This window comes from Mchenga conophoros, linkage group LG8 (assembly GCF_057382185.1).
Source record: "Mchenga conophoros isolate Kocher_MC1m ecotype Shallow Benthic linkage group LG8, M_conophoros_male_GT1.1, whole genome shotgun sequence".
NCBI lineage: Eukaryota > Metazoa > Chordata > Actinopteri > Cichliformes > Cichlidae > Mchenga > Mchenga conophoros.
This window is the reverse complement of record NC_140533.1, coordinates 14,120,222-14,134,744: the sequence shown is the minus strand read 5'-3', so window position 1 is coordinate 14,134,744 and position 14,523 is coordinate 14,120,222. Positions and strand designations below refer to the sequence as shown.

General features: G+C 39.7%; 1 protein-coding gene across 2 annotated transcripts in view; it reads right to left on the bottom strand.

Moving 5' to 3' along the window:
* LOC146568372 (transient receptor potential cation channel subfamily M member 4-like) overlaps positions 1-14,523 on the bottom strand; it is a 29,551-nt gene that overhangs the window by 2,354 nt on the left and 12,674 nt on the right. For both annotated transcript variants that reach the window (XM_085284375.1, XM_085284376.1), the window contains exons 11-24: positions 14,199-14,495; positions 13,975-14,076; positions 13,729-13,857; positions 12,783-12,912; positions 10,318-10,463; positions 8,972-9,084; positions 8,769-8,885; positions 8,606-8,649; positions 8,232-8,464; positions 7,737-7,852; positions 7,319-7,451; positions 858-1,032; positions 529-694; positions 255-436 (exon numbers count right to left, since the gene is read on the bottom strand). In XM_085284375.1, coding sequence (XP_085140501.1) covers positions 255-436; positions 529-694; positions 858-1,032; positions 7,319-7,451; positions 7,737-7,852; positions 8,232-8,464; positions 8,606-8,649; positions 8,769-8,885; positions 8,972-9,084; positions 10,318-10,463; positions 12,783-12,912; positions 13,729-13,857; positions 13,975-14,076; positions 14,199-14,495 — 2,083 coding nt within the window. The remainder of the gene's footprint in view (positions 1-254; positions 437-528; positions 695-857; positions 1,033-7,318; positions 7,452-7,736; positions 7,853-8,231; positions 8,465-8,605; positions 8,650-8,768; positions 8,886-8,971; positions 9,085-10,317; positions 10,464-12,782; positions 12,913-13,728; positions 13,858-13,974; positions 14,077-14,198; positions 14,496-14,523) is intronic.

Here is a 14,523-nt window from a genome sequence, read left to right as displayed (position 1 = left end):
TGCTAAACTGAGGTCAGTGAGCAAGTAAACAAAAAGCCTAGTCTTTTAACTTGGCACTGCCATTTTCAGTTAGTAACTGAGTGATAACAGGGCTGGCACTGTTTAACCAAAACCCACAATTACCAAATGAAATTTAGAAGACATTTAAGAAATTACCTAATTCTAATCATGCGTGGATTCCTCACTCAGCATTTGATTTTTTAGAGTTAAGTAACAATAACTTATTAGAGTAACACCCCTGATCCAATACTGACCAAAGTGGTGAATCTTTACAGAGGGCACTTTGCGGATGACCCTCTTGATGAAGAGGTTGATGTGTGAGAGGATAATGAAAGGCGGAGCCAAAGCAGGACGGGAGTGGTACTCAGCAATCAGGTTGTAACGCTGGAACTTCCAGTAGATGTCACTGTGTTCCTGCACTTTAGAGAAAGTGTAGCTGTGTGGATACAAGCAGATCAGAGCCACTGAGTCAAACCATTCAGTTTGTGAATGCAGCCAGAGAAACATAATGACAGACTGGTTCTTTACCTAAACATGGCAATAAGCAGGTTGATGAGCAGGATGTTGGTGACCAGGAGATATACAACTAGCAGAATCACTACCAGCCAGTTACTCTCATGACTTCTACACGGCTCTTCACCGCTCTCAATCAAAGTCACATTGTGTGTACAAGTGATATCCCAGTCCTTGCCCACTGCAATAAATTGGAAAAATAAGAAATGGTTAAAATTATAATAACACTCAATTTCAAATTGCTGTGATGAAAGTAGGTTCCAGGAAACTGCAGCATTTTAAAAGAAATTTCAGCTTTAACACAGATTTTCTTATTTTTATGCCAGTTGCACAAACACATGTACCATCCATCTCTTCCACAGGGATCTGTCCAAAGATGTGCAAGTATGGCCTGTAGAAAACTCTCCGAAAAATGCGATTCGGGTTTGGATCATAGGCGTAGATCAGAGCCTGATTGGCAACTCCATACGCCATGAGCCACACACCCAGGAAGAAGAGGAAGAAGAAGATATCCTTTATCTAAACAAGAGGAAATTGTGATCTTGTTTTAGCCATTATATATGTAAACATAATGAGTGTACCGCAGTTGTAATGCCAACTAATATGGGGCGCTGTTTGTAAAGTGAAACATGCAAAAATTAACGGTAACATTTTTTCACATTTAGCTCTAGACCTTACAAAAACATGTTTTTTGAGTAATTGTTTACAACATTTCGTAAAATATTTGTAACTTTACATATTTAAAACACAATTTTAAATATTAAATCTAAATGTTAAATCTAAATATTATATTTAAATCTAAATGTTAAATCTAAATGTTAAAGGAAACTAAATATTTAGCTAACATGCAAATTCAACGGAAAATATCAAAATAAAAGCTTTACGAAAACCCTCCGGTGCAAAAGTGTGCTAAACACCATGAGCTGCTTCACCTCTTGCCTACCAGCACGTCCAGCCATTTAGCTGAAAACATTGGAAGATCCGTTTTGTCGACCATCCAAAGGTTCAGCAGTAGTGCTCTCTCAGCAGCTGCAGTCTCCACTTCACAATCGCTGCAGCACAAGTCCAGCTAAATCGCTGGACATGCTCGTAGGTAAGAAGTGAAGCAGCTCATGGCATTGAGAAGTGACCATCAGGGGAGAGCAGACACAGGCTGTATCCCAATTTAGGGTCTGCAGCCTTAAAGGCCATTTTAAGGCCGATTACATTACAGCGACGTGACGAAGGCTGTCCCAATTCAAAGGCTGCTCGAAATGCGGCCCTCAAATGCGTCCTTCATTTCCCTGAATTTAAGGGATGTGGCGGTGTAGACTTCGTGGCCCAACATATACCAGACTTCATAGCGCGATGGTGGGTGTGCATAATTTTGCCAAAAAAAATGGTGGAAGCGAGGCGGCCGAAGAGTAAACTTTTAAAAGTACTGAACAATATGTCACTTATTTATGTGCAAATGTTGAATAAGGAAGAACATTAAAACATTACCGTTGGCCACAGAGTTATGTGACATTAGCGATGTTAGTACTTTCAGTGTTTACTTAAAGCCTTTACTTTAAAATATACACTGTTCAATAGTCAACCTTAATCTTACAGAGAATGTGATGATTTTATGGATAATTAAAGTCAGTCCACAAATACAACGAGCTGAAAGTCAGTGATGCTGCTCGGTTTGCGGTCCTGAATATCACGGCACAAGCAGGAAGCAGGAAGAGGAGGAGGAAGAGCCAGCAGCAGCTGACACATGGAGAGACTAGACAGACTGTTCCCTGTTTGTGAAGGACTGCTAGAAAAGTTTAAAATAACTAATTGTCTGTCCTGAATCAGTCTTATTAGGTAATGTTCAAATAATTTTATCATTTGTCAGTGTGGGAGAAAGTACTCAGGGCCTTCAGGTTACACAGTATGAAAGGCAGAAACAAGTTTAATATTCAGAAACCTAAAGTATGTATCAGCAGCAGAATGGACCTTGTGGGATTATAATATTATTTTATGCTATGTTATACCCCTAATTAAAGATTGTGAAATTATTATGTAGTTTTAGTTTGCAGTATTCTCCTGAATTAGAAGAAGGTGATAACTATTACATTTGTTAAATTGATTCCTATTACATTAGACTGCTGATTCAGTGTGAATGAATGATATTGTTTATGATGCATTATACTGCTGAGTTATAAGAAATACTGTTTTCAGAGAGTCAGGACCTTGCTTTTTCTGATAGTAGAGGAGACAGAGAGCACATTCCACGGTAGCTTCACCCCCTTCACCACTGTTGTTGAAGGCAGACAAAATAGGGAGCCAAGGCCATAAGTCAGGCTCGCTAGGAGTTAGAAAGAATGTGAATGTTTAGGTTTTTACGACTAGGTGGTGTAGAATAAGGAGGGGATGTTTTTCTCATTATCATTTAATATTTTAATATGGCATTATTAGTTCATCAGAAGTATATAACCAGCTTTGCATTAAACATAAATTGAAGTTTTTGACCTTACATTATTCTTTGCATTACAGTGATGGTGATAACTTTAGTTTGATCTTTTCTTACAGGTACCAGAATAATAACATGATTTTCCATTGCAGATGTAACCATGATCATTCCATACACATTGCAGTTTGTTGCTTATTCTAGAGTTGTGCTCAAGTTAATTAAAGGTTAAAAGCTACAGCCAGCGCGAGTCTGGCTGATCTATGGAGGGCAAAGGCTTTGAGCTTGGAAGGCCGCACGCGCTTACACAGCACTTATAAGATGTTATTCTTGGTGATTTTGTGCTTAGTCATGTTTTAATATGTTTTAAGTAGAAGTAGCTGATCCAGCAATATTCATTTAATATTATATACTTGATTTAGAGCAATACACACTGATGGTCTGAGTAAATGAAAGAGTCCTTGTAGCTGCCATGTTGTGTCTTAGCAGGGTACAGACGGTTCCAGGAGACGGGGGCAGTCAGCGTCTGCCCTTGCGAAGGAGACAATGTTATTCTTTGTGTTAAATAAAATTGTCAACATTGATTGTATTACACCTGTCACTACGCATGAGGGGGCGTTCTAATACCCTGATTTCATAAAACTATGGTGATGTGTTTTTTGAGACAAGATCTGAGACTGTCTGCATACAGTCTCAGATCCATACTGTCGTCATGTAATTTGCCTGATGATTGTACATTAATACAATATGTTGATGATCTTCTCATTGCAGCCCCGTCAGCAGCGGATTGTACAGCGGCGTCGCTCGTTGTGTTGAATAGGTTGGCGGAATGCGGCTTTAAAGTAAGTAAAGACAAGCTGCAGTTAGTTCGCCCTGAAGTGACCTTTTTGGGCCGGGTAATCGCACACAAATCAGTGGGTTTGATGAACACACACAGAGACCAAATTCTGACACACCCAAAACCGCGGACTGTGAGAGAAATGCTTTCTTTTCTTGGTTTAACAGGTTACAGCAGGCAGTTCATTCCGGATTATGCAGGCAAAACTGCCCCTTTAAGGGGCCTAATGAAGCAAGTTGGCGTTCGAAACCTTAAGGCTGAGCTGCTTTGGACGCCTGAAGCCGAAGCCGCATTTATTAGGGTAAAACAGGATTTGTCAAGGGCCTCAGATTTAGCCACACCCAATTATGATGAGCCATTCTATTTGGATGTTTCTGAAACAAACTCAGTTGTAAATGGAGTGTTGTTTCAGAAAAAAAGGGGGGGGGGGGGGGGTAGAGATGTGCTCATGTATGTTAGTGTAAAACTACACCCAACAGAAGCAAAGCATCCTACATGCACACAACATGCAGCAGGGGTCACTAGAATTATCCAAAAAACAGCACATGTAGTGAGAGAACACCCACTAAAAATACTTACTACACATAGTATAGTGGCATACGTGAATTCACAAGCATTTTGTATGTCACCACGGGCACAACAGAGACTGAGCAAAGTCTTAGAGGCCCCAAATTTGACATTTACACATGAAGGAATTAACATGGCAGATTTAATGGGTGTAGGGGAACCACATGACTGCGCCAAAAGAGCACAGATTGAGGAAAAGATTAGAGAGGACCTGAAGGCCGAACCCATACCGGGAGCTGAGGACTGGTTCACCGATGGATGTTGCCACCGAGACGAAGGAGGACTGAAAGCAGGGTATGCGGTGGTTTGCAGAGTAGAAGGAGATTATCAGGTCAGAGAGTCAGGAAGGATTGAGGGAAAGCAGTCGGCCCAGAGAGCTGAAGTGATAGCCCTAGCTTGAGCTTTGAGACTAGCCAAGAACAGGAGAGTGAACATCTACACCGATTCGGCATATGCGTTTGGAGCAGCGCATGTGGAGCTGCCTCAGTGGAAAAGAGCAGGATTCAGAACAGCAACCAATGCACCTATTTCCCACAAACATGAAATGGAGGAACTGGAAAAGGCCTTGGCTGACCCAGAGGAGGTGAGTATTATAAAATGCAAAGCTCACTCCCAAGGAACCAGCATGGTGGAAAAAGGAAACCAGAGAGCGGACGAAGCCGCGAAGGAGGCCGCAGGCTACAAAGGACGGAGACAAATGATACAGGTAACTCCAGAAGAGGAGATATCTGTTGACCTGATTGAGGAAGTCAAACAGGCCCAGGAGGAGGCATCCCCAGAGGAAAAGGGGGTGTGGAAAAACAAAGGAGCCTGGCAGGATGGACATTTGTGGAGGGGGCCAGACGGGCGCCCCGTGCTGACAGCCAAAATGGCAGAACAGAAGGTGGATGAAGCCCACGGACTCGCCCACGTGGGGATAGCCCAGATGGAGAGAAACTTGTGTCATTGGTGGCATCCTGAGCTGCGATGAATGATAAGGGAGAAGGCCAGGATGTGCTTAATCTGTGGGGCACACAATCCTAAGCCAGCAATAAAACCGGAAGTGGGTAAGTTTCGGCCCCCTGAGAGGCCGGGAGAGGAGATTGTTATTGATTTCACTGATATGATTGATTCCGGGCCTGGCGGTGTAAGATATTTGTTAGTATGTGTAGATGCTCTGACCGGCTGGCCAGAGGCCTGGGCTACAAAAAAGGAGGATGCTAGGACTGTCATTAAGTGTTTAATCAATCATTACATTCCTCGTCATGGGTTCCCCAAAAGAATTAGATCAGATAATGGAACCCATTTTAAAAATCAAGATTTGGCAAGAGTAGAAAAAATGTTGGGCGTCCAGCATAAATTTGGAACGGCCTATCATCCTCAGTCTCAGGGAAAAGTAGAAAGAATGAACCTAAATTTGAAAAACAAATTGGCAAAAATCTGCGCGCAAACAGGGCTAAATTGGGTCGCAGCCCTGCCGGTTGCGTTGATGACCATAAGATGTTCTGTTAATCAATCCACAGGTTTTACACCATACGAGCTGCAAACCGGGAGACAGTTTCCGGCACCTTGGACGGTGGGCTCGGTTGAACGGGACAAAAAGGGGAACCGGTCCCACGCAGACTACTGGAACGAGTTAAAGGCGCTTGTGTCCAGTTTCACAAAACAGGCGGCTGGTGAAGGGCCCACAGGAGAAGGAGAGGTCCCGGACGCGAAAACAGTGTGGCTGAGAGTCATCAAACGCAAGTGGAAGGAGCCCCGCTGGACTGGTCCATATGATGAGGTATCGGCTCAGACGGCGACAGCGGTCCAACTGAAGGGGAAAGGCGACACCTGGTATCACTGGACGCAGTGCGCGGCCGCGCACGAGGGCTTGGTGGGGAAGGATCAATCTCCACCCAACACAGGTGAAATTGAGAGGCAGAATAAACCCTCACACCTGTGCAACGGACCGACTGGTGGTCTACCCGGAAGGTCGAAGAAAGAAGAGCAGCCTAGGAGGAGATCGCCGCGCCAACGAAAAGGAGCGGTACCACACTGAACACTTAGAACAAGAGAGAGGCTCTGATAAAGGGCTGTCCATCTCCCACGTGTGTGATCATTAAATCATCGTTTGACTCAACCCGACCGGACCAGTGTTGTTATTGTGGGTTTTTCCTCTGGTGTCCATCCCCAATATTTTGAACCTTAACAGTGGGGACCAAAAGAGGCTATAAGAGCTTGAGTAACCCTCCACCAGTTTGAGATTTGCTGTGACCCTCTTCATGCATGTCTCCCCATCCGGATGGTTTGTGCTCTTAAAGTGTTGAATTGTATGGAATAAAGGATTGTTGAGCATCTATACACCGAGTACTGTCCTTCCTTCAGCCCAAAGATCGAAAGAATTGGGAGGATTTAACAACCTAAAATAAATGTTTGTTTCAGTTCTATGAAGCTTTGAGTATTTTGTATTAGTAGCACTGCTGTGTTTGTTGTATCAACGAATAATGATTAATATAATGACTATAATATTAGCCATATTATAATTATATTAACAAAGTGAGATGACTTTAGTCTCATGATCAACATTAGTTAGTAAATAACAATTAGCTAATCTTGAAATGACTGTTTAGTACAGAAATGAACCCCAACAATCATGTTTTACAGTCCTGTGGTCTCAGCCTCAGATACTTATCAAATCTCACAAAGCTCATGTAGAAATTTATTTATTTTGGTATTCCCATTGATCCTTACAATAAATTTGCATGTTAGCTAAATATTTAGTTTCCTCTAACATTTAGATTTAAATATAATATTTAGATTTAATATTAAACATTTAGATTTAATATTTAAAATTGTGTTTTAAATATGAAAAGTTACAAATATTTTAGGAAATGTTGAAAAAAATTACTCGAAAAACCATGTTTTTGTGAAGTTCTGAGCTAAGTGTGGAAAAATGTTGCCGTTAATTTCAGCATGTTTCACTTTACAAACGGTGCCCCATAAACTGATGGTAACTTTCTCACCATCTTTCCTACAATGATGATTTTTGGCCCCAACTGCTTGTGAATGGCAAAAATGTGAATAAGTCGAAGGGTGAAGACCATGTAGTCCAAACAAAGCATATCCCGGCCAAATTCATGTGACAAGTGGAACATCCTGTAACACAAGCACAGTTAAGCTGAATCAGTAAGGTAGCAGCACCACCTGGTGGCAAACCTGTAAAATTTGTTTTTTTTTAAAGGAGAAAATATTTTAAATTTAAGTGACGAAAAGTTCTGGGGGAAGATGAAAGGAAATTATTTATGCCACGTTACATCCATAGACACAAACTAAGGACAGCACTTATACAAATGTTACAATTTGCAATGACAAAGCTTCATTCAAGTTTTTTTTTCAATAATCCAGCATTAACATTTATTATTTTTTATTTCTTGTCCATACCTGCAAATTAGTCCTATAATGAACAGGGTGATGGCAGTGAGGTCACATTTATTCCACACATCCTTAATGTAGAGTCTGAACCTTTGACGCCAAGTCATCGTCCCCAAAAAAATTGTCTTGAAGAAGAAGATAAAAGTTAAAACAAGTAGAAAAAAGCTATACCAAACTATAAACAGGTGACATGTATCCAAACACAGAAAACCACTCTCTATGTGCTGTTGTCATTTTAAAGACCAAGTAAAAATCCAACAGGAATAAGATTTGAATTTATGTGATTTCTTTTAATCTTCAGTGCATTTGTTAAGTTATATGAAATCAGTAACAACCATTAAAATCTAATATTTTTTTGTGACACAGGAGCATGTTAACCACAGTATTGCAATAGCACTTTGGGAATAGTTCAGTTATTATTTTCAATTCTTCCCTTTACATTTTCTATAGCTACCAAAATTGTCTGGATATAAAGTTCTAAGTAAGACGTGTCTCTTCACTCACCTGTCGTATCTCCTCACAAACGATGGTGAATACCCAGAAGTACAACACACACTCAGCAGCACCTGGACCTGAGGGTGGTGGGGGCTTGAAATCAGCCAACAGCACGTAGGCGAAAAACAAGAGAAACAGGAAGTACATCAGGACGTTGCCCAGAAAAGAGGTGACCGGTGCAAACCAGAACTGACACCAGCGTGACACTATGAATGGACGCTGTGGTGGTCGGTAAGGTACACCTGTATCAAGGATTATAAATACAGATTGGAAAGTGAGTAAAATGACAGCATATAGAGACAAGAATCATTTCTTTAGTCAGGTTTTCTTCTTGTAGTGAGTAACAACACTTATTCAAAGATGACTTTTTAAACAGGACTCACCTTTAATAGTACCACTCCTGTGAACTTCTGAATCAACGTCACTGCTGTAAGAAAAATAAAATTGATTTAATTATTAGACTTTAGCTAATGGAAATCAATAACATAAAGACAACAAACTGATGTTCTACAGATTAACACTGAAGAGTGCAAGTAGAAATATTACTGGTGTTTGATTTCAGCGAAAGAGAAGACGGTGGTCCCATAGAGACTGTTAGTGTCCTGGTCTGGCCCATCCTCATTAGGAATTCCTTCCTCCTCTTCCAACTGATTATCTTGTTTTCTATGAGGTAAAATAAGAGGTAAAGGTTTAAAAAATACCAAATAAAATTCCAAGCCTTTCATCTGAAAAAAAAAAGAGAATTTTACCTGAAAGAGATGAGATTGGTGTAGCAGAGGATGGGGCAGAAGAAAGTGAGCAGGAGCTTCCAGACCTCTGTTTTCCTCTTCATATCACCCCACCAGATATGGGAGAGCAGAGACTGGAAGAAGACAGAAAAGCAGTCCTTATCAATCAACAGCAGCTCACTGGCTAAACATGAAGTTAGGATGTATTATTTTTTGAAGCATCATGCCATTTTTACTTTGTACTGAATTCATTTATAATTCAAATGATTGTACTGTTGTGTATTACATGGTCTCATTCAATGATAGTGTATATTTATAGATTTGATTGTATACAATCAAATCTATGGTCATTGTATACAATGACCTAAATAAGTAAGCGTTAATAAACAGAAAATGTTCAATATTTTTTCATGCAAATATGACAGCTTTTTTGGATAGCGTTTTTATGTTTATTAACATCTGTTATTTATATGTTTAAAATAAAGATTTGATACTTCAGATTGAATGCCCATGTACTATTGGAAATTACATTAACGGGGCTGGGATGAGAGAGGAAAATCCTGTAGATGACGTCAGTCTTGGCGGCAAAAAAACAGCATATTAGGTTAAAAACGTTACAGAGGACCAGGGATAGAGGAGGACTGCTGTGATTGCGGCCATTCCCCAACTCTCTGTGGGTGAACTCTGTACTCATGGCCATTAATCAGGGGTCTTTTGATCAGTGGTTGTTGGTAAATGGTCATGATAATTTGCATATCAATGATCATGAAAGTGATGATGACCTGATGATACACTGTCAGTCAGTGGTGCCAGTTTCGTTAGAAGTCAATTAGATGAGTGACAAAATATTTCTCTCACTGAAAACGCTACAACTAAATGAATAGAATCAACTTTTGGGATATCCTTACCTGGATGATTCAAAATGCGTTAAGACACTTATGAACACATGCGCGTTCATACACACAGGTGTGATCACAGGTGCTCACGGACACACACTATCTTGGGCTGCTGCCTCTAAATATATTTTATATCATTAGTACTGTAAGCTGCTCTGTAACTTTGTCATTTTTATTCATGCACATGTTGGTTGTTGCTATGGTTTTCTGCTGTATTTTATTTATTCCATCCCTCTGTATCCCTCTTCTTCTCATCTATTTTTCTCTCCCTCTCTTTCTGTTAACCCTCTTCCAATCTTCACTTTCTTTCTCTTTTCTTTCTGGTCACCCATAGCAAATGCCAACATGTTTGACTTGTGAAAATTGTTTGCCATTTTTTGGCCTTCAGACAACAGTTCTGATCGCTAAACTGCCGTACAGGGCAGGGGGAGAAAAATCACACGAATGAAAGAGGTTAAAAACTGAACACACCTGTACGCCATCGTTACTGAAGAAAAGCCGAGCGTCAGCACTCACGCCCATCTGAAGACAGGTGCTGTGACCCCAGACAGGAGACTTCCTAATTAGCAGGGTGAAGGAACGGTGTTCATTACTCCGATAGCAAGAGCTGAAGATATCTGAGGTAAAGTGGACAAAAGACATGACATTCAAGTTTATTTCTATAGTGTCAGTTTACAAATCACCTAAAGGTGCTTTGTGTTGTATGGTAAACTTCAGTTTGCAACTCCCTGTGAGCAAGCACTCTGAGATCTTTGACAAGGCCTATTTTTTCAAGCTCAAGCATGTGAGGAGAGGGATTTAACTCTGGATTTAACAGGCAGCCAATGAAGAACCTAATATGAGAGGCATGGCCTCTCTTTCTCTAGTCCCTGGTTAGTACTCATCTGAAAGGTTTTTAGGACAACTTAATAATAATGAATTACAATAGCCCAACATAGAGGTAATAAATGCATGAACTAGTTTTTCAGTATCTGTTTTTCAGAAAAGCTTTTTCTAATTTTAGAGATACTGTGCAAATGCAAGAAATTAGTCCAGCATATTTGTCTAATATGCTGGTAAAAAAGACTGTCACGTGTCACTGGAGGCCCTGGCAATCAGATTCAGACTAAGGAGTTGGTTAGACACCAAGATTTTTAGGGCCAAGAACAATAACCTCTCTTTTGTCTGAATTTAGTTGCAGGAAATTAGGCATCATCCAAGTCTTTTTGTTTCTAAGCCATTCCTGAAACTAATTACTGTGTCATCTGGCTTCATGGATTGATAAAGCTGGGTATCATCTGGATATCAGTGAAAATCAGTCAGAAACATTTGAATTCTCAAGAACAAGACATGGATGATTGCAAACGAGACATGAAAAAAAAATTCTGCTCGTTTTCTCCTGATCTAGTTAAGCTACTCTGTGAGTGAAATGTGTCATTGGCAAAGGCCAGGAGAACTAACCTGCATACTAATTAGCTGCTTTTCAGGCAGCTGTGCAATACAGGCTCAGTCGCCATTAGAAAAGCCAAAGCTGAGCATGTTCTTGTGGAGGCTTGAAATGATCTCCAAACCCCTTTCATTTTTTGAGACAATAAAATCCTTGTCTGGTAATACTACTGACATAGAGCTTCCCCCATTTACTGTCTCTTCCCACTCCCAGTAGGGCTGGGCCTCAACCAATTGTTCTTAAAACTGAAGAAGCTTCTTGGACGAGAGGTGAAACGCCTTCGAGAAACTTTAAAAAGTCCAGATGCTTTTCTTTCCAAGCTCCTAGGCAAAGCATGTGTGGTTGGTGGCCGCGGTCCCAAGACAACTGGGGCTCTGCACCAGCAGATGGATAGAACAGCTTATCTTTAAACAAAGCATTGCTTTGCAGATGAGTGTTTTACAAGTACCCTTTCAATAATTTTTGAGATAATAGGAAGGTTGGTGTTGTCCAACAATTAGCTGGGTCAAGTAATGACTATTAGAACAATCATTTAATTACTGTCACCTTAAAGGCCTGTGGTACATAGACAATTCATAGAAAACATCAAAGAATGAATTAATGCAGATGCTGCTCTTTGGACAATCCCACTCTCAGGAATCCTGCCCATGTTGGTCACTTTAAACCACTTCAAGGTCACTTTGAATCACTCAACTGTAAATTGTAAACTTAGACTGTTATTGATCCTTTTTACCCTAATTTTAAAGTGTATATTTATTTTATATATTTATTTCTTATTCTTCTTGTATTTATTGTTTTTTGTTTGTTTTTTTTCACTGAATGGAACTGCACTATATATAGCAGAGATGACAATAAAGTTTACTTTGACTAATGGTTGAACTTCTTTCAACACTCTTGTAAGAATGGGGTCTAATGAATACATAATAAAGGAATAACTGAGGATAAAACGTCTACATAAATATTTGTAGTATTCAACACAGATATTGATGTCTGTGAGATGTTTATGAACCTTTATATTTTTTCTCTAATGCTTAAAATGAGAGAATTTTAATTTTTACGTATTCCTTTAAAGGTTAAGGAATACTGAGGAATACTAACAGAGCTGTGACTCTTTGTCAGACTGGCTACAGTGCTGAAAAGAAATCAGGAGTTCAGTATTTTCTTCAATAACTCATGAATAGTAAGAGCTTTATGGAGGGATTTTACAGAGCATCAAACTAAACAAAGTGCTTAAAAAGTTTTGAGATGCCATTTCCTAGGAATGTAAAACCATTGACAAGATAATTAACCTCTGTGGGAGTCACTCTGGGTTAAAGAAGACAACGGTGGAGGAATTTTATCCTTAATCTTAATTACAGCTCATTCTGGAAGACTGCAATTAAATTATTAGTTACTGCTGTGTAAAGAGTTAGATAGGTTTTGCTACAATTGTGTTACAACAGATGTTAAAAGAAAAATTCAAAGGACATGTAATAAAATTATTACAAAACTAGATAATAAATAATCACACCATGAGCCAGGTTCTCAAACTTCTGGGCCAGTTCTTTCATGGAGAGTTTGGTTTCAGTTTCTTCGTCAAGTTTGGACAGTTCTCTGAGTATTTTACAGCCACCAAGAGCACTCAGGACTGCCTCACCTGCCTGGAAAGGAAAGCAGCAAATTATGTACTTTCTGCAAAGAAACAGGTGCAAAAAGTTAATTCATTGTATCTAATATTGTCTGTTTCATTATCTCAGTTCTTTCTTTAGAACTGAGATAATGAAAGTAGTCTGAGTGGTAATGCAGACACATACAGCCATTAACATATTTACTTGCTGCACGAAGTCTAAGCTGGTGATACTTGCAATTCACTTAAAGGTACTATATAAAAGTATTTTATATTTTTAGTTCAGTAGCTGCTTTTTATTTACTGCAAGCTGGATAGAAACTTTAAGTAGAAGCCCACTTAAATCCTACTTAAAGCCCTGGGCTTGCTGTAATTAAATGTAAATGCTTAAATGTAGCATGTTAAAATGCACAATCACAATTGAATTTGATTGTTATATAGTAATAATTTACTTATAGATTAAGATTTAAAATTATGATATACATTTAACACAATCAACGCTTACATCATAAAATAATCATTAAAAATATATTGTAATTAACTGACTCCAACAACTTTCACATGTTACCATGAGCACCTAGCTGTGTCACTTCATTTCACCTGAAAATTGATGTTTTTATTCAAATAAATATCTGTTCATCCATTCATACACCGAGGACTCTGTAGTATATAAATCAGTATAAGAGGATTTTTTAAATTTAATTTAATTAAATTTAATTTTTTTCTTCTGGAAAAGCACCACTCCTTAACTAATAACAATGCAGAAACAAGCTGTAGTTTGATTATTGGGGATTTCAAACCAGCTGAACACAAGTAAAATCCTTTTTGCAGTTTGTCTCAGAACTTTTACCATCTCCCAGAAATAAAGGGCCATCTCACTGCGGTTTTGCAGTACAGCCCAGAGGAAGAGTGAAGCCCAGGGATGAGGGCAGGGCAGGTCCTGATACATGCAACGTCCACGCAGAACCTTACTGGCACGCTTTGATGAATGAAGAAAAGAATGCTCATTATCACGTCAATAATTTAAAAAAAAGAAAAAAGAAATCCTATAACCACAAGTACACTCTGTGTGCATGTTCTGAAAAGTTCAGAGTACCTTCAGAGACATCCTTTTGGATGAAGTGAACTGAAAGCCCAAAGCTTTGTAGTAGAAAGGCTGGCAGACATCACCCATTAACAGCTCCAGGACCTCTGACACCTGAGGAAACACGTGGGTGGGACAATAAGCACAACAGTGTCAGGTTTTCTTCACATTTGTAATGAATCAATTTAAGCCTAATTAATGAGAAAGGACAGAATATCTTTGATTACAAAATTCACCTCAAACAGGGTAAACTCCCTCCTTGGTCTGCTCTGATTGTTATCTGCTGCCACTTTTGAGGATGAATTCTGTTGTTCTGATGGTGAGTGACGCTCCACCATTGCCAGCCGCTCTGCTAGGCAGCGCTGTAGCAGCTGATATAGTAAGCTCCCATCTGGCACAGAGCGATAAAGGGTTTCCAGCCTGCCATAAGTTAGGTACTCCAGGATATTCAAACCATTCTCAATGAAAAGCCGAACAAACTGGGGCTTGTTGTTGATCAGCGCATCTGTCATTGAGTCCTCCAAATCTTCATACTGTTTAATTGGAGGAAGGAGATCATGT